The sequence below is a fragment of the Myotis davidii genome, unplaced genomic scaffold (assembly GCF_000327345.1).
Source record: "Myotis davidii unplaced genomic scaffold, ASM32734v1 scaffold26, whole genome shotgun sequence".
Classification (NCBI taxonomy): domain Eukaryota; kingdom Metazoa; phylum Chordata; class Mammalia; order Chiroptera; family Vespertilionidae; genus Myotis; species Myotis davidii.
Window position 1 is genome coordinate 1891777 of NW_006299245.1, and position 20156 is coordinate 1911932.

Below are 20156 nucleotides of genomic sequence, written 5' to 3' on the forward strand. Positions count from 1 at the left end.
GATATCTTCGGACCTGTATGCGATTGCTTCAGTTATGTATAACAGTCATCCACATAATAACTTTCCTGTGGGGAATAGAGCTGAAGACCAGCATTTAACAGTTGGTAGGTACAGTTTTTATGTTCTATCAAATGCATTAAACCACCAGTGCTAGCTAGTACAGATATGAACCGCAGCTTGGAGTTCAGCCAAATTATTAATGGCTCATGGGCTGGAGTCAGATTTTTTTCTTCTTTAACTGTTGGATAACCTCAGGCAGCAAATGGAAATGCCACACAGGCAGGAGCTGGCCCCTTCTAACCCATTTGACCTTCCTCCCAGAGAAAGTAGCACCCTAGAGTCTCTGGCCAAGCTGCATAGACAATCAGTTATTACAGTTGCCAAAGCAGGTGTGATGGGGAGGGATGAGCATATCTTCAGATCATTTACAGGCCTCACACTCTCTGCAGCTTTTGACTAATAGGTTTTCAAATGTCACTAAAGGTAAATAGGTCAGAAAGTTACAACTCTAGTGCATGCAAGTGATAAACAGGTGTAGGTGCCCCAACGACGTGGTGATGTCATTAGGGTGTACACTTGCTCTTCAGGGTCAGTGGATCTTATTGTTCCTAAAAGGAGAATGCCATATATAGCAAATTCAAAGTACTTGGTTAGAGAACAGCCATTTAAATTCTCTCTCTGTTTTTTCTGAAATGCTAAGTGAGAACATTTTCTCCTTTTCTCTGATTTGATATTTGTCCTGTTGCAAATTAAAAGTGTTACTTTATTGATGGTATACTGAGTCAAAATGTCACATTACCTTCAGTATATGTTTATTTAATTTACTGATTTATTCATTTATTCTGTGCAAAGATGACTGGGGGCAACACTAGGAATTAAGAAGCCCACAGTTTCTGATTCAGATGTTTCCTTAAACACTTCACGTTTGGCCTAATTGGTAATTAACATCATTGGAACCACAAGTTCTAAATAAATAAATAAAAATCCCACACTATTTGAAATCCTTGTTCAGACAGATTTAAGTATCAGTTACCCAAATATGCTTGCTTTAAAATACTTCTGGTTTTAGTGAAGGTATAGTGAATTTTGAGTTCAAATAAAAGTCTCAATTTGATATCATTGCTTAGTCTGTCTTTTCAGAAAAAAAAAAAATCTTAGCCAGTCTCTTTTAGCAAGTTATATATTTTTCAAAACACTAATCTCATATTCCAGGATAACATAATAACTAGCAAAGCTGTATTATGAGCATAACATGTCTATAGATATTGTTGGGGAGTACTCAGCATATTCATTATTAATTATACATCTGCCTTTCACGTAAAGGAGTGAATGGAGAGATTGATGAAGTATGTGGAATCCGGTTTAAGGTTTCACTGTGTGAGCAAACATAATTTTGATCATGAACCCAAACACGTTTTAAAAAACATTTTATTTCAAATAGGAACTACATGGAATCAGTATATCACGGACATTGCTGCCGAACAGCTGTCTTACGTTATCAGGAGGCTCGTACCTTTCACTGAGCACATGATTAGTGTATCTGCTTTCACCATCATGGGAGAAGGACCACCAACGGTTCTCCATGTTAGGACACTTGAACAAGGTAAGGATGTATTTCCTTGGAAATAATTACCTGCAAGTGCTGCTCTTGCACACAGTAATCCTCTTTCTTTTCTTGCATATTAATTGTTCATTCTTCTTTTCAAGTGCCAAGCTCCATTCAGATTATAAACTATAAAAATATTAGTTCCTCATCTATTTTGTTATATTGGGATCCTCCAGAATTTCCCAATGGAAAAATAACTCATTATACAATTTATGCAATGGAACTGGATACAAACACAGCATTCCAGATGACTACTCTAAATAACAGCTTTCTCATAACAGGTAGAACAAAGTTTTGCGTTTTAAAAAACATTTCTATTCTGATGGAACATATGCATCTCTCTGCCTTAAGCCCTGCAGGACACGTGTTTCATCATTCCAGATTTAGCTGTGCTGTGCTGCCATGGAGATCTTGCAAAATATGTGAAGAAGTACCTTGATTAAATGTGTTCTCCTTTATATTTATCTACAAAGAAGTAAAACCATAAAACCATAAGAGGCCACAAGTATCTTAGGAATATACTTAACTCAAGAAATTTTGTCTGTATATTGAAATAACTCAGGATTATTGAAGGAATGAATGTGAAGTAAATCAACTGATCCAGTGTTTGTGCCAAGTCAACTACTAGTGTACTCCTTGCAGTGTGCCAAAATTATTTTTCAGCCTCAAATCTTTCCTTAATATTTTAGGAAAGAATGATCACAAGTATCTTAGGAATATACTTAACCCAAGAAATTTTGTCTGTATATTGAAATAACTCAGGATTATTGAAGGAATGAATGTGAAGTAAATCAACTGATCCAGTGTTTGTGCCAAGTCAACTACTAGTGTACTCCTTGCAGTGTGCCAAAATTATTTTTCAGCCTCAAATCTTTCCTTAATATTTTAGGAAAGAATTAAAACATCACCAACATGGGAATATCCTCAAGCCAAAGATGTTTGGGAGATTGGGATTATAGGGAAAGTGACTGAAGGAATCAGTCTCCGAAATAAATTATTTTCACTATTCCTATGTCAAATGGCACTAATCTAAGTGTTTTTTAAAGAAATTTAAACAAATTGCCTATTGGTTTTATAGGGTTAAAGAAATACACCAAATATAAGATGAGGGTGACCGCCTCAACTCATGTTGGAGAAAGTTCTTTGTCTGAAGAAAATGACATCTTTGTGAGAACTCTGGAAGATGGTAAGACTATTAGGTGCAGTTTTAATAGAAAAAAAGCAAGCGGTGTTGCTTGCTTACTGCCATCTACCTCATGCTGCCTGTAGTAGCTGAAGCAATAAACATGAAAAAATGCAAGTATTTAAAGTTTTCTTTTCTTCCCCCAGAACCAGAATCATCACCTCAAGATGTTGAAGTTACTGATGTGACTGCACATGAAATAAGTCTGAAGTGGTTACCACCTGAGAAACCCAATGGGATTATTATTGCTTATGAAGTTCTCTATAAAAATATGGATTCCTTATTTATGAAGAACACCTCAACAACACACATAATTTTAAGGGACTTAAAACCGTATTCCCTCTATAACATTTCTGTGAGGTCATACACCAGATTGGGTCATGGCAATCAGTTATCTTCCTCACTCTCTGTAAGGACTTCTGAGACTGGTAAGTTTTTTTATTTGTTTGTTTAATAATGCATAGTAATGCATGTGGCTGACAATTGCTATATTGTTTTTATTTTACTTAACTAAAACCCCTCATTATTCCATTTTGTATAATCCAGGAATTCTTTTGCTTTTTAAAAAAACATTTTTTTTTATTGATTTCAGAGAGGAAGTGAGAGGGAGAGATAAAAACATCTTGCATGCCCCCACTTGGGATCGAGCCCACAAGTTGGGCATATGCCCCAACTGGAATCAAACCGTGACCTTCTGGTTCATAGGTTGATGCTCAACCACTGAGCATCACTGGCCGGGCAATTTTTTTTTATATTTTTATTTTTTTTTTTTGGTAAATGAATACAAAAAGGCTTGCCATGCAAATTTTTTAAAAATCTGATTTGCATATAAGGGACTCTAAAATAAAGATCAACACATTTTACAAATGAAAGGCTCAAAAACTAAAGATGTTTTTCAATGTTCCTGTAAATTTGTGAATTAATAACTACTTGCTTTCAAATTAGGTAAAAGCAGAGACACACTCATAAGAATTGATTCCTATACTCTAATGAGGTATGTCTGTAGATAGAGGTATAGAGTGGGAGCACAGATAGGGCATATGGGGGGAAGTCTTAGGGAGGAGGTAGCATTTCACCTAGGTCTTAAGCCGTCAGGTGGAATGGGCAGGAGGACCTTATGGAAGCCATATGAGGGGATATCTGACCTAAAGGAAATAACGCAAGCAAGGAGTTACTTGGGTTTCAGTTTCACCAATGCAAGGCCAACAGCACAAAGGAAGACATTTTGCCTGATGATGTCAGTTTGTTGTTTATGGTTATAATCATACATTGGAGCAACTTGATAGTGTGTGCTAAGAATTAAGAACTAAATTTAAAGTTACTGTTTTATCCCTACATGTAAAAAATAAATATTTATTGACTAGCAACTGGCTGAACCATATGGATTTGCTCTTCCTATAGGCCATAACCCAAATGACAGCAGCTTCATATGGCTCAGCCAGACCCTATGACAGTGTGGCCCTGTCACTGACCTTGAGGATCAAGGAATCTAGTAAAGCAGCTTACTTTGGAGTGAAGCTGGTCACAGAAATCAATTATATGAGATGACACAATGTCCATAGAGAATGGCATAGGTTATAATTGCAGAAACAGGAGAGTGATGAAAAGAGCATTTTTTATCATCAAGAGTCCCCCCAAAGTGAAATCTAATTGATATTAAACTACATATCATCTTGTTTCATTGCTTTTATAGATATGGTGCTTAAATAATAGTATTTGCTTTTTTACCAGGCCTTGTTCTATTTCATTTTACACTGGTTCAAGGAGAGAAAAGCCTAAGCATATTTTAAGCATCTGGAAAGTACCATGGGCTTTGCTATTGGATTCCATAATAATTGCTTTTTATTTTGGAATAGAGCATGAAGGTATTATTATCTTCATTGCCTAATGAAAAATGGAGATCTAAGAGGTTCATCTTTTCAATAAATATTTATAATATGCCAAGCCCTAGTGGGAATATACCACTGTAGGTTAAAATGAATTTTACCCTCCTAACGTTAATATTAATTGCTTAAGGTTATCTAGCTGGTAAGTGATGAAGTTGGAATTGGAACCCAAATTCACCTAACTGTAAAGCCCGTCCCCTTTCACAATAATGCTGGTTTAGAAACCATCAGTAAAGCTGCTAAGTGATAAATATATCTTGATCCTCCCATTCATTTTTGCAGGGATATTTCACTGTTTGGGGCTCTGAAAAGCATTAGAAAAGAAAGTAAAAACTTTAAAAATCCTGTTGGGATATTAAACAATAGCCATATTCCTGAACATTTATCAAATGTTTCACTATTTAATTGGTCACAACATCAAGTACACCTTATTTTTATGACTATCTATAAAAATCATGTTTTTGTTTTCTAATTATCACATGCTTGCAGTTTTTTTTACTTAATATTAAAAAGTAAATTCGATTTTTATTTCATTATTTATTGTATGAGTTTAATTCTCAGGTACAGATAGTAACAAGTCATAAGTGAATATAAGAGTTTAACTTGAAATGTAATTTAAAATGCGAATTTTAGTGTCGGCAGGTGTCTTAGAAAATATACAGAATCCTTTATTTTATGGATGAGGAGACCTAGGAATCTATATATATAAAAGTCTAAGTGACCGGCCATCCATCTGTCTGACCAGCCGGCTGGCCGGTACATATGACACTCACTGGCAATTTATAAATAAACATTGACTCGCACATGTGCAATATTTGTCCCGTCTGTCACTGGCCTCCCACTTAAATTAATTTGAAGACAGTATCCTGTGATGCCAGTATTTGCGATGACTATTAATAAATCACAAGGACAAACTCTAGACAGAGTAGGAATATTCCTACCTGAACCTCTTTTCTCACATGGTCAGTTATATGTTGCTTTCTCTCAAGTTTGAAGAGCATTTGACGTTAAAGTTAAAGTTGTAAATACTTCATCACAATGGAAATTGGTTAAGCACTCTTAATGTGCTATACAGAGAGAATAAATTTAATCAATTTATCAGTCATTGTTTTTATCAATGTTTTTATATCATGTTTTTGTTGTTTTCATATCATGTCTTTGATGTTGTTATATCATGTTATTTTTTACTTATTAATCAGTTTATATATTATTTTATATACATTTTATTAATTTTTTCATCTCTGACACTTCTATTATAGAAAAAGGGCAAATAGCAATATTAAAATATTTCTTCTAATTAATTTCCTTTCAATGTGCACAAATCTGTGCACCAGGCCACTAGTATTTTAATAGAATCTCTAAAAATTCATAGTAGATGAGAAGTAATGTTCAGACTTGAAGCTAAGTCTTCTGACAGCCATTCAAGGCTCCTGATCTAGTGAGAAAAATAGAGAAGTGAGAAACAATTATGGCAGGGTTCACTAGCTCCCCCACTTTGGTGAGTACAAATTGGTCATCTTTACACTAGAAACAAAAGAGACCTAAATATAGGGCATAGAGCTCAGTGTCCATGCTCCTAGTTCCTAGTTCTCTCTCCTAAGTTAGGGTGCTCTCACGGTCTCTGTATTCTCCATCTGGATGGAAATGGTGGACAGTGGAATCTATGTTAGTGATTTTTCCTGGATCATGTTTACTACTATGGAGCCACCAATTTAGCTCTTGTTGCAAAAGAGGAAGATAGAATTTTTAACAGTCTCCAGGTGTTATTTGAAGCAGGATGTGCTCAAGGACAACCATCTATCTGTTCCCAGGACTCAGGGTACTGGTTAGATACAATACTTTCATCTTGTAATCATATTCTAAAAAAGAGCCCACATTTTATTATTCTTTCATGAGAAATGGAGGAATGTGACAACTCAGTAATGTGTTAATTCTGCTAACTACAAATAGGAGTAAATTATTTGTTTAAACAATTTATCTTGGTTGGGGAATCAGGGTTTACTAATGCTTGGAAGTAAAATACGGTACTCCTATATTCAATCAGAAAAGTGCAATACACGACTAATTCGTGTGTGTGTGTGTGTGTGTTTATATGTGTGCTTTAAGTATAGAATGTACAGTTGATGAGCAAACTTGAGATTAGTTCGTATTTTCTCATATATAGTGTGCAGTAATCACATAAAGAACTTTAAGTCCCCATACTGATTACTCTATGCTGATCCATATATTCTGTATCCTTTTTAAGACATAACTATTTTTTTTAAATCCTCACCTGAAGATATGTCTTCATTGATTTTAGAAAGAGAGAGAAACACTGATGTGAATGAGAAACACTAAACGGTGGCCTCCCATATGCACCCTGACTGGGGATCAAACCTACAACCCAGGTATGTGCCCTGATCAGGAATTAAACCCAGTAGATGAGAAGATGCTCCAACTGGCCGAGCTACCCACCCAGAGCAAGACATAACTTTCTTTACAGTAAGCCTTTAGCCAAATGCCTTGAATACATCGGATTTTGAGCAACAACCACCGGGGATAGTTACTTAGATGTTGACTAAAATTTGGTGTGGGACTCTATAATTTTATATTAATTAATCGCATTCCTTTTTAAAACATTTATCTTTATTGTTGAAAGTACTACAGATGTCCTCCTTTCCCCCCCATTGACCCACTCCACCCCTCTCCAGTCCCCTCCCTGTCCATGGGCTATGCATTTCTTAATTTATCTACATAACATTAAAACTATACCAGTGTATGCCAAACAACAATATTTTGGCATACACAAGGTAAATCCCCACTTCCTATTTTGGTATAATCATGAACTGCATTATTTATTTTTAATTTTTATAAAGATTTGGTTACTTCAACTAACTATAATAATTACTCTTTATTCTTGAATTATCTATTTTGCACACTACTTTACAATTGGAAACACCATGTTATTTCAGAAAACTGAAGAGTGCCTCATCACTCTCTGAAATTAGTGATTTATCAAGTTGGTCTTGCTTTATTTACCCTGAAGATCCAGGACCAGGGCCGGCCTGCGATGGGTCTGACTCGGGCAGTCCAGCCTGTAGTGTGTGAGTTCTTGACTTTGTGTAGGAATGATGGCACAGTATGGAGTCCAGGTGATTTGAGAGTACATTTATTACAGCTGTGGAGGGTAAAACAAAGGAAGGACTTGGGGTAGACAAAGCAACAGGAGAGAACCTAGGCAGGGCTCTGCTCTCTAGAAATGCGATAGGACAGACGTGAGCCAGGGCGGGACGTCAGAGAAAAGGGGCCTTGGAGACAGGACCAGGCGGTAAGCCTGGGTTGAGCTGACAGAGTCTAACGCTCCCCTGGTTGTAAGTCTCTTAGGGACACTTAGAATTTAGAAACAAATAAAAAGTTCATGCCTGGGAAGAGGCATGGGTGTGTTCTAGAGTGAGCCTGCACTGTCTTTGTCCTGAGGGCTTTTTCTCTCTCTTCCTCCCCAACCCCCTTTTTCAGGCGAGAATCATAGGGGAGGGTTTCAGCAGAATATCCATCACTTTCTAGGTGTATTTTTAATATGCTGATGTATTAAAATGAGTGTATAAGGGAGTTCGGGATTATTCTTTGGTCCGTTTACTGTTTTACTTTTTAACTTGGACCTGTCTGGCTTTAATGGGTTTTTGTTTTTTGTTCCCCTGACTTCATCTGTCCTTGGGTTTAGCTGGCACAAATAGCATTAATTATGTCTTTGGTCTCTATTTTCCCAAGCCAGGATGATTTAAGCTATTTATTCTCTGGTTAGCGAGGGGAGGTATAAACCATTGCTCTAAATGTCCTTGGTTAGGGAGGATGAGGTCTCATGGTTCACCAACTGGCTATAAGTTGTTCAAATTGTTTGGCCTTGTTTAATTTTATTGCCTCAGTTTCCCTATTCCACTTGCTCAGAAATTTTCCTAGCTTCTCACTTTCCTGCCACTGGTATCCTCTCAGGATTAATCAATAAAAATGCAAAGAATATCAGCCTGGGTCAGAGAGGCATATTTATATCCTAACTACTGGTGGTAGGCAGGAAACTCCAGAGGGACAACTTAGAAAGTGTCAATGATAATTTTTCAAAATTAGAAGTTATACTGAGCTATCAAATTCAAGCATAGCATCACTACTTCCCCTTTTCTTACTATTAAAGAGCTATTCAATTTTACTTATTTTCTTTAGCTGTGAGTTTCAATCTTGATTTTAATACATTTCTGTCATGTTGAACATATTCATTCATTCATTGAGCAGATTTGTATAGACTCCATATCATGTACTTCAACATGAATATAACAGTAAATAAGACAAAATTCCTACTTCCTGGAAGTTAACATTCTTAGAAGGGCCACAGGAAATATGTTAGTAAATAATACACAAACCTTTTTATAGTGGTGTGTTCTATGAAGAAAAATTATGAGGGAGAGAAGAGACAGAGTTACAGAGTAGGAAGCGGCTATTTGAGATAAAGGACTGAAAAAGGCCTCTCTGAAGATGTTATATATACCCAGAAATATTAATAACCTATGGGATTAAATTAGATGAGGATAAGAAAGAAAAGTGTTTTAGAAGGAGGAATAGCAACTGCCAAGTTCCTGAAGTGAGAAGATACTTTATGTAGTTGAGGAAGAACAGAATATTTCTGTCATTCAATGAGTATGAGTTATTGGGAAGGGGAGCTTAGCAGATGAGGAGAGAGAGACGGACAGAGGTGGACCATGCAGATTTTTGGGCGCCAATATAAGAAGTTTGGTTAGTTTTAATGGGAAGCTATTAGAGAATTATGAGACAAGAACCTGGTCCGATTTGTAGTTTTAGGAGACTGCTGCTGAATATACTGGATTTGGGAGTAATGGGATAAGTCAGGGTTATTTTTTCATCTGCATATCTGGGTGAGTAAATGATAGCACCATTTGCCGAAACCGGTTTGGCTCAGTGGATAGAGCGTCGGCCTGCGGACTGAAAGGTCCCAGGTTCGATTCTGGTCAGGGGCATGTACCTGGGTTGCGGGCACATCCCCGGTAGGAGATGTGCAGGAGGCAGCTGATCGATGTCTCTCTCTCATCGATGTTTCTAGCTCTCTATCTCTCTCCCTTCCTCTCTGTAAAAAATCAATAAAATATATTTAAAAAAAATGATAGCACCATTTAATGAGAAGGGGAAGTTAGGAAGAAGGTCAGTTTAGAGAAATTCAGTAGTTTTGTTTTGAATATGTTTGAAATATCCAAGTGACTATCATGAAAGCAGTTGGATATATGTTTGAAAGTCAGGGAAGGAATCCAGAGTTGAATACATAAATTGGAGGCACCACCATATCTCTGATATTCAAAGTCAAGGTATGAGATAAAGTCACATCAGGGTGAATGTCCTAAAGATGAAAAGAAACATATAATTATGTCCTGGGGGCATCATAATTGTATAATTTGGGAAGTCAGGAGGAGCAAGTCAAGGACTAAGCAGAAGTGGCCAGTGAGGCAGGAAAAAAATCAGGACAAGATCATGTTTTGGAAGGCAAGTGAATAATGATTTTCAAATAGAAGGAATTTATTTCCTATGTCAAATGCTACTGACAGTACAGTAAGATGAGAGCTCATGTAATTGGTTAGTGGTATGACACCAGGAAATTGGATAGATCATTTGCATCAATGTTGACGTCTCTATGAGTGGTAGAGAGGAAGTCAGTCAACCAGGTGGTAAATTTTTTAAGATGTTTGGAAAAGTGGCAGAGTGTTACTAGATAACTGTCTTAAGAAAGTGTAGCTCATAAAATTTTTCAGGAGGAAAGAAGGAGAACAGATCTGAATATGGCACCGAGGAGCAATAAATATAACTATTCAACTCCAAGGTCCTGTGGTTATAGAAGTTATGCAGAAAAACAAATGGCCACCTGTTACCACCTGGGCTAAGATGTAGTGTTCTCAGCAGGTCCAAGATTTCACTGAACTCCAGAAAGCTAACAAAGCATTCTGAGTAGATTTTGGATGTTTGGGAAGGGATAGTAGGATTACATTGCTATATATTGTTACATCAAATTATGTTCTGCTTTACAAAAATTCCAAAAATTTTACAACTATCAATATTCTTAGGTCAGTTTTTTTTTCTATGAAGTCTGACTTAGATACAATATACTTCATAGCAGGTAATAATTGGCATGGGGGGTACTGTATCTACATTTTTAAGACTTCAGGATTTTATTTCTCTACTTTATTAAATTTAATGGTAGCACTATTGATGTACATGGTATTTAGGATACATATAAAAGGCTCATTTTTTCTTTTGAAAGGAAATATTTTAACAGCAGGACTCTAATGAAAATAATATTTACTTATTTAGTTTATATTGTTTATTTCCAAAATTAGCCATTATTGTTATTGTTTTGTGCAGACGATGTTTAAACATTATCTTTGCAAGTGTGGTTTTTCATCTCTAGGAATTTTTTTTTCTCGAGAGTACATTATTTAAAATTTCATTTATTGAGGTTGTGTTGATGGTATTTTTTGTTCTTGATTGTCTGAAAATCTTACTAATTTTTCTGGCTGTAGAATTCCAGTTGTTTCAATTAATTTCAATTGTCAGTCTAATTGTCATTCCTATATAGATGATATATCTTTTTCTGGTGCTTTTAAGACCATCTCTCTTCTTTGTATACTGTACTTTCACAATGAAGTGCCTAAATATGATTTTTTTAAAAATTCTGCTTGAGATTTATTGAAATTCCTTGATCTGAAGTTTGATATCTTTCAATTATTTTGAAAAGTCTTAGCCATGCCCAGTGGCATGACTCAGTGGTTGAGTGTCGACCTACAAACCAGTAGGTCATGGTTTGATTCCTGGTCAGAGCACATGCCCAGTGTGGGGTGTGCAAGAGACAACCGATCAATGATTCCTTCTCATCATTGATGTTTCTATCTCCCTTCCTCTTTATAATAGAAGCTCAACCATTATCTTTTTAAGTAACTCTTCTCATTCTATTATCTTAGATCTTCTTAGTATACCCTTTATACCTAACTGACATTTTATATCTTATATTTTCTTTCTCTAAGCTATATTTTGATAATTTCTCCAATACTATCAAATTTCTCACTAAATTTCTATCTTTTACATATCAAGAGAATTTTAAATGCAGTTAGTTTGTTTTTCTGTTCTAGAAAGCCTGTCTGGTTCTTCATCAACCCTGTTTGCTTATTTATATTATTTATTATTATTATTTGAAGAATTATCTGTTCATATTTAAAAAAAATGTTTTAGTCCTTGAAATATACTAAACATCCATATTTTTATTCTATAGAAAGTTCAATAGCTGAAGTCTTGTGTGTTTGTGTGAGTGTGTGTATGTGAGTATATGTGTATTATTTTTTCCTTTTTCTTTGCTAGCATTTAACTGTCAGTGTCTAATTTGCTTAGGGGTTTAGTGATTTTATTAGTGAACTCATATTCCCTGAGACTTATGTGTGGCAAATTTATGTGGCCCAAATTGAGTTTCTTCAGAAATTTATGTTTACTTTTGTTATTTGCTTTTGAATGGTAGCAACTCAGAATTACAGATTTGTTTTAATTTAAATTCTGAAGTAGAGGTTTTTTCAGGCTGTAGACACAGCAGGATTTGGGCCACATAAGTTTGTAGGAACAGACTTGCAGTTCCACAACTGCATAATTTTTCTTTCTTCCCCACCTCTTTATCAAGAAGAGTGGCAAGAGAAAAAAGTTTCTTTTCTGTCCTCTTTTGTGCAGTGGATTTACTCTCTACTCTTCAGTCCCTGAGAGTGAATAGACCCCATTGCACTAATCCAAGAGTGACCGCTTGTGGTGAATTTTATGGCATTCTGCAGAAGAATTCAAGGTGCCCCCTAGAGTTGTCCCATATAATGGTTCTGGTTGAAATTGCATTCTTATGGGTTCTAGCTCTTTATGCAGGATGTCCCTTACCCTTCTTCTGGTCCAGGTCTTTCTCTGGCACAGCTATTAATACAGAAGCTCAAAGTCACTGGGATTAACCAATATCCTCCAAGGGAAAGCTGGCTTTAGTACTAGCTTCCTTCTGAGGATACTGATTTTATTGTTTGTTTTATTTTATTTTATTTTATTTTATTTTATTTACTAGAGGCCCAGTGCACGAAATTCATGCAGGGGGAAGGGCCGGGATGGGGGTGTCCCTCAGTCCAGCCTGCACCCTCTCCAATCTGGGACCCGTCACAGGATGTCCAACTGCCCGGGGGATTGTGCCTGAACGGGCAGTCTGACATCCCTCTCACAATCAAGGACTGCTGGCTCCCAACCACTCTCCTGCCTGCCTGCCTGATTGCCCCCACTGTCCTCCCTTTCATGCCTGGTCCCTCCCAACTGCCCTCCCCTGCAGGCCTGATCGCCCACAACTGCCCTCCCCTGCTGGCCATCTTGTGTCCACATGGGGCAGCCATCTTTGACCACATGGGGGTGGCCATTGTGTGTTGGAGTAATGGTCAATTTGCATATTACTCTTTTATTAGATAGGATTTTTGTTTTTTGGTCACCACTGTTTTTCTTTCCTGTCAACTTGGCAAGTAATTCAAAGAAAAATATGTTTTTATTTTATGCAGTGTTTTAATTATTTTAAGTAAGATAGTCATTCAATTTAGAATATCTATTTTGCCAGAATTTGAATCACACATACTTAGTTACTTGAACATATGTAGAGAACCATTTATGACAACTGCATTTAATAGAGTAAAAACATTAGTAGACACAAAAAGAACTAGTGCTTTAAGACTGTTTTGTTGCCAGGCCATAATATACACCATTATGTCTAGATAAAATTACTTGCCCTGTAATAGATATTGTTTTAGACTAAACTAATTATTAACTATATATATTTAATAAAAAACAATCATTTTAAAGTGTTTTTCAATCCTCTTTCTTTAATCTTGTGTTCTGCAGTGCAAGGTAGCTTAATACAGTTACAAGCATTTTCATAAAAATATTCTATAAGCATCCTATATAATAAAAGGCTAATATGCAAATTGTCCCCACGGGGTGGGAGCTCGACCGACCAGGAAATAGACGTGCGCTGACTACCAGGGGATGGCGCAGAACATGGTGGGCATGGGCGATGCTGTGCTGGAAGCAGGCAGCAGTGGAGATGCTGCCAGCCCCGGTGGGCCCCCGATGAGAGAGGGACCACGGAGGGATGGTGGAGCAGGTAGTGGGCAGCACTAGGCCAAGGCAGGTGTGAAGGGAGGCCCTGGCCAGCAGATGGCAGCCGCTAGGGACCCTATCTGTGCATGAATTTCAAGCACTGGGCCTCTAGTTATTATATAAAATAATAGTATGAATTTTCTTTTGAGATGAAATTTTTCTTTTTAGTGTATAATTTACCTACACCTTACTTATTTAGAATATTTATTACAACCACATTGTAGTGCTCATGAATGAGAAGTTCAGCAGAATAGATTTTTAGGATGGAATTATTTTATACATTTATTTTCTTTTTCTTTTCTTTTAGTACCTGGTAGTGCACCAGAAAATATTGCTTACAAAAATATTTCCTCTGGAGAGATTGAAATATCATTCCATCCCCCACGTAATCCTAATGGAATCATTCAAAAATATACAATTTATCTCAGGAGAAGTAATGGAAATGAGGAAAGAACTATAGATACAACCTCTTTGATCCAGAACATTAAAGGTAAAAAATATATATATACACACACACACACACACTATATATATATAATGTTAAATATTAACCTTTATATTGACAGGGTGGCCACAAAATATTAGCTTGTTCTATTATAAATATTAAGTGTGAGTGGGAGAAGTTTTATACAGGCTATGGCACTCTGGGTTTTTGGTTAGATAAGCCAGGCATTTATTTCAGGTCACATGAAAGAGTATTCTAGGTCAGTCCTTGTCTATATTAGCCTGTATCATTTTGTCTTCATAACAGGAGTTACTATTTCAAAGATCTACATTTCCACTTAGCTTTTACTTTTGGATGATTGTTAAGAGACATTTCATAGTTTGCTTCATGCATATTATTAAAGGATATTTGGTAAGTCTCAACTAGTAAATTCTGTTTCTATTTAGGACTGAAGAAATATACCCAATATATAATTGAAGTGTCTGCTAGTACACTCAAAGGTGAAGGAGTTCGGAGTGCGCCAATTAGTGTGCTGACAGAAGAAGATGGTAAGTATGGTAGTGGATAGTGATATATTTAGAACCCATCACATTTCAGAAAAAACCTATGAAGATAAAGATATAATGAAAAAACAGCAACAACAACAGTGTCCTTGGGTATCAGATGTGTGCCATTCCAGCATTACACAGATTTCATTGCCATGGTGATAAAATAGTATAGTCAGATTTATGTTCAATAAAATCAGGTGTAAGATACTTTTTTAATTACTCTGGTGTCATCCATGCCCTGTAAAAAAATTCACTAATTTTTTTTCATTGGAATTTTTAAGGTTAAAATTTTGGTTTAGATAGTTTGAACATCAACTAATGTATTAGTTATAACTGTTCATAAGTTCATCAGTTCAACTTTTATGTTCATAAGAATAGACATTTACATAAGTCTTATAGTAGATTCTGTTATGTGAACCTGTAACAATTTCTTATTGCATTAGAATTAGTTTGTTAATGAGCTCAGGCTGTTTTCCAGGTTCACTACATAATTTGCAAGATGTTATTCCTGATTGTTTATAGCCTTCCTATTGAATATTTAAATATACCTTTTCTTAACCTAAGTAAAATCAGCTTTACTACCAAGACCACTTTACACCAGTATTTCACCAAGTTAGAAGCATATATCATGCTAAGAAAATTAACTTTGAGGAATATACTTGGGTTTTGATTTGCATTTGTTTTTTATATATTGTGTGTTTGAGGACTGTTAATTTTTACTTTAAAAGGATGCTCTATTCTAATGCGGGGGTTGGGGGGAGCGGCACTGTATGTATCATAAGCATTTGTAGGGTTTTTGTTTTTCCTTTTCTCTTTCAAGTTTCCCAATCTTCAAGCTAGTTTGTATCCTGTGTATGTTCAGATTCTAGTCATTCACCAGGACAAACTGCATTGTACGCTTGTAAAAGGAAGACTTTTCTCTGCATTGCTCTTATTTTATGCAATATGATAAAGTCTTTGGAGGCCTCTTCTCCCATTTCAGGTCCCCATAGTTTCCCCTCCACCAAATTACTTCACTAGAGCATGGTGGTAGGGTGCTCTGGAGGCCCCAGTTTCTAAGTCTTCTTAGAGGTTAGTCTTCCTTAGTCATTGCCTCCGCTTGCTATGCTTATTTCTCTATCAACCTTTATCTGTCCAAAATTGTAGTTTTAAAATTAAAATTTTTTCAACTATAATTTACACTCAATTTTACTTTGTATTTGTTTCAAGTGTGCAGTATAGTGGTTAGACAATCATATACTTTACAAAGGGTTCCCCTCAATAGTATTTCCAGTGCCCACCTGGCACCATGCATAGTTATTACAATATTATTGACTATATTTCATATGCTGTATTTTACATCCTCATGACTTTTTTTTGACTACCAATCTGTGCTTTTTAATGCCTTGACCTTTTTCATCCAGTCCTCTACCACCTTCTCTCTGGCAAACAGTCTGTTTTCTATATCTATGAGTCTGTTTTTGTTTGTTAATTTATATTCTTTAGTTCCACATAAAAGTGAAATCATGTGTATTTGCCTTTCTGTGATTGACTTATTTCACTTAGGTTAATCTATGCTGCTGCAAATTGTTAGATTGCATTCTTTTTTATGACTGAGTAATATTCTACTCATCGTCACTTGGGTTGCTCCCATGGCTTGGCTATTGTAAATAATGCTGTAATGAACATAGGGGTACATACATTCTTTTGAATTAGTGTTTTTAGTTTTTTTGGATATAACCTCAGAAGTGGAATCACTGGGTCACAAGGCAGTTCCATTTTTAATTTTTTTGAGAAACCTCTATACTCTTTTTCATAGTGGCTGCACCAATCTGCATTCCCACCAATAGTGCACAAGGGTTCTATTTTCTTCACAAACTTGCCAACACTTGTTGTTTGTTGATTTATTGATAATAGCCATTCTGACACCGCAAACACAAATCTGTGGGACACAATTATATGCCACCTCAAGAAATAAGAAAAGTATCAAATGAGCAATCTTTCCTTACATCTCAAGGAACTAGAAAAAGAAGAACACATGAAACCCAAAGTGAATAGAAGAAGGAACAATAAATATCAGAGTGGAAATAAATGAAATAGACTCTAAAAAAATGCAGATGATCAATGAAACCAAGAGCTGGTTTTTTGAAAAGATAAACAAGATTTATAAACCTTTAACCAGACTCATCAAGAAAAAAACAGAAGACACAAATAAATAAAATCAGAAATGAAAGAGGAGAAGTAACAAGAGACACCACAGGAATAAAAAGGATTATAAGAAAATATTATGAACAACTACATGCCAATAAATTGGACAATCTTGAAGAAATGTATAATTCCTAGAAACATACAAACTTCCAAAACTGAATGAAGAAGTAACAGAAAAACCTGAACAGACTGATTACAACTACTGAAATTGAAGCAGCGATTAAAAGACTTCCAACAAACAAGTCTTGGACTGGATGGCTTCACAGGTGAATTTTACCAAGCTTTCAAAGAAGAACTAACAACTGTCCTTCTCAAACTATTTCAAAAAATTCAAGAGGAAAGGAAGACTCCCAAGCTTATCTTATAAGGCCAGCATTACTCTAACTCTAAAACTAGATAAAGACATTACAAAGAAAAAAATTATAGGCCAATGTCCATGATAAACATAGATGCAACAATCCTTAACAAAATATTAGCAAAGCAAATCCAGCAATGCAGTAAGCCCTTGATTTTGCATACCTCAAAGTCTATTCAAATAGACTTTGGATTTAATGGACAGAATAGTCTGTCCATATGTCATATGTGAAAATTAGCACCCTTTTCATTTTAAAAAGCTTTTAACAAAGATTTGCTCATAATTAAATTAACTGTTTTTTTGTTATTAATTCTCTCTTATTTTAAAGAAATTTTAGTGAATAGGCCATACGTTGGAAAAAAACCACACTGTAGTAATTTAGTCAACATAAATAAATATTATATATCTACAACTATATTCTACATATTTAAATCAAAGAGTTACTGCTCATAATGTTCCGCAAACGATTAGCACATAATCACACTGCGTCACATAAGGTAATGGGTTCTGTTGTCTTGTGGTGTGAATTTCTGCACCAGTCTAAACAAGTGCTGGCAGATGTTCTGATGTGAGGTAAGCCACACCCCAGCCATGTGCATTTGTTTACTCAAAGCGGTGAATGCACCCATTTACTAGCCCTATTCAGTAAAAATTTTAAATGACTGTAATACATATAGAAAACTTTTCTGTGAAATTAAACTTCTCATACATACTTAATTTTCATTCACAAATGTGCCTACTTAAGTAAAACAGGCAAACTAACTAGTCAATTTTTTAACATACACATTTGGAAAACATATTTTATTATATAATGGATTTTCAGCTTTAATGGACACCACCTTGCCTGAATTAGCCCATTATATTGAGGTAAAAAGATCATATACCATGATCAAATGGGATTTATTCCTGGGATGCAAGGTTGGTGCAATATCTGCAAACCAATTAACGTGATACATTGCATAAACAAAATGAAGGATAAAAACCATATGATCATATAAATCAGCGGTTCTCAACCTGTGGGTCATGACCCTTTCACAGGGGTCACCTTAGACCATCGGAAAACACATATATAATTACATATTGTTTTTGTGATTGATCACTATGCTTTAATTATGTTCAATTTGTAACAATGAAATTGGGGGTCACCACAACATGAGGAACTGTATTAAAGGGTCGCGGCAACATAATAAAGACCATATATGACCAACCCACAGAAAAACATTTGACCAAATCCAGCACCCATTTATGATAACTTTCAGCAAAGTGAGAATAGAGGGATCATATCTCAACATAATAAAGACCATATATGACCAACCCACAACTAGCATCATACTCAATGGGGAAAACTTAAGATCAGGAACAAGACAGGGATATCCCACTTTCACCTCTTATTCTACATAGTACTGGAAGTCCTAGCTACAGCAATCAGGCAAGGAAAAGAAATAAAACACATCCAACTTGGAAAGGAAGAATTAAAATTGTTATTTATTTGCCCAGTTCTTTATTTCTATTCTAATTAAATTGTTCTAAGAATTTGAGATCTTATATGAAAGAGCCTAGGATAGTAGTGAACATATATTTCAAACAGTCAGAGTTTGTTACCTCTCATGTCAATAGTTTCAATGCATTGACTATGGATCTGAATACCTGGCTTGCTAAAAATAGCGTCAAGGTAAACATCCATCCAAATCCTTGGCCTAGTCATTGATACAATTGCTAAGGGTAAAGAAGACCCCCTTATCAAAATACTGCAAGGAAATTGAGAAGGGATAAAGTCCTGAGAAAGTTTGATTTTTTGGATATTAGGAGTTCCTTGCCCTCATGGAGCTTCTGTTCAGTAGCAGAGATACAAATTTAATAAATGTATATACAAATAATACTTATAATTCTAATTATTGATATAGGTGTTCCCAAAATTATTCACCAGGACAAAAGAGGGACTCTAGCTATTCTGAGACATCTGGGAAAGTGCAGCTGAGAAAGTTATGTCTAAGCTTTGACTTGAAGGAAGATGACTAAAGAAGGAGGGTGAGAGATAGGAAAGATCATGACAGGCACAGGGAGTAGGGGCCTTATGAAGACCCTTCTCATGTATTCTCATGTTCTCTGTCATGATGAACTGGGTAAAATGCAAAAGATATTACATTTATTTTTCTAATTTTCATACAAATGCCAAAATGATTATAGCAGTGTGTTATGATAGATGTGCAGTATTTTGTTTAGATAAGCATATTAATTACATTTATTAAGCAATACAGGTTTACATAAAAATATATTTTCCAAGGATATAGTAAGATTAAGTATAAAACACCAAGAATTAACTCATGTTCTACATAAATATATTAAAGAATAGTATAGAATAGTAAAGAATAATAAAAAAATGTTAAGTTTTGCAAAGATATTAGGGAAAATAGAATAGGCTTTTGTTTTGACAAATGAGAGCTCTCAGAAGTAATGCATGCCTTGGGAAACAGGCATCTCCAAATGATATGTGAATTCTTGTGATAATCAGTGTTTGAAAGCATTTTTATTGTCAGGCCAGTAATGGAAATACAAATACAGCTGTCATCATTATTTCTTAGAGCTCATCTCATAAACCTTTTCTCTGCTCAATAAACCTTTTTTTAAACGTCGTTGCTACCAAAATAATGAGAAAACAATCAGAGACGCATGTATCTACACAACTATAACTGAGATTATTCAGAAAATAAAAATAAATAAAAATTATTCAAAAATAATTCAGTAGTATTTTATCCAATTATTGGA

The 20156-nt window shown here is 35.5% G+C and overlaps 1 protein-coding gene across 1 annotated transcript in view; it reads left to right on the forward strand.

Annotated features, from left to right (window-relative positions):
* PTPRQ (protein tyrosine phosphatase, receptor type Q) overlaps positions 1 to 20156 on the forward strand; it is a 219688-nt gene that overhangs the window by 46037 nt on the left and 153495 nt on the right. The window contains exons 11-17 of the mRNA XM_015571126.1: positions 1 to 104; positions 1442 to 1603; positions 1708 to 1887; positions 2685 to 2792; positions 2936 to 3217; positions 14163 to 14345; positions 14747 to 14848. The exon at positions 1 to 104 is cut by the window's left edge and continues 116 nt beyond it. Coding sequence (XP_015426612.1) covers positions 1 to 104; positions 1442 to 1603; positions 1708 to 1887; positions 2685 to 2792; positions 2936 to 3217; positions 14163 to 14345; positions 14747 to 14848 — 1121 coding nt within the window. The remainder of the gene's footprint in view (positions 105 to 1441; positions 1604 to 1707; positions 1888 to 2684; positions 2793 to 2935; positions 3218 to 14162; positions 14346 to 14746; positions 14849 to 20156) is intronic.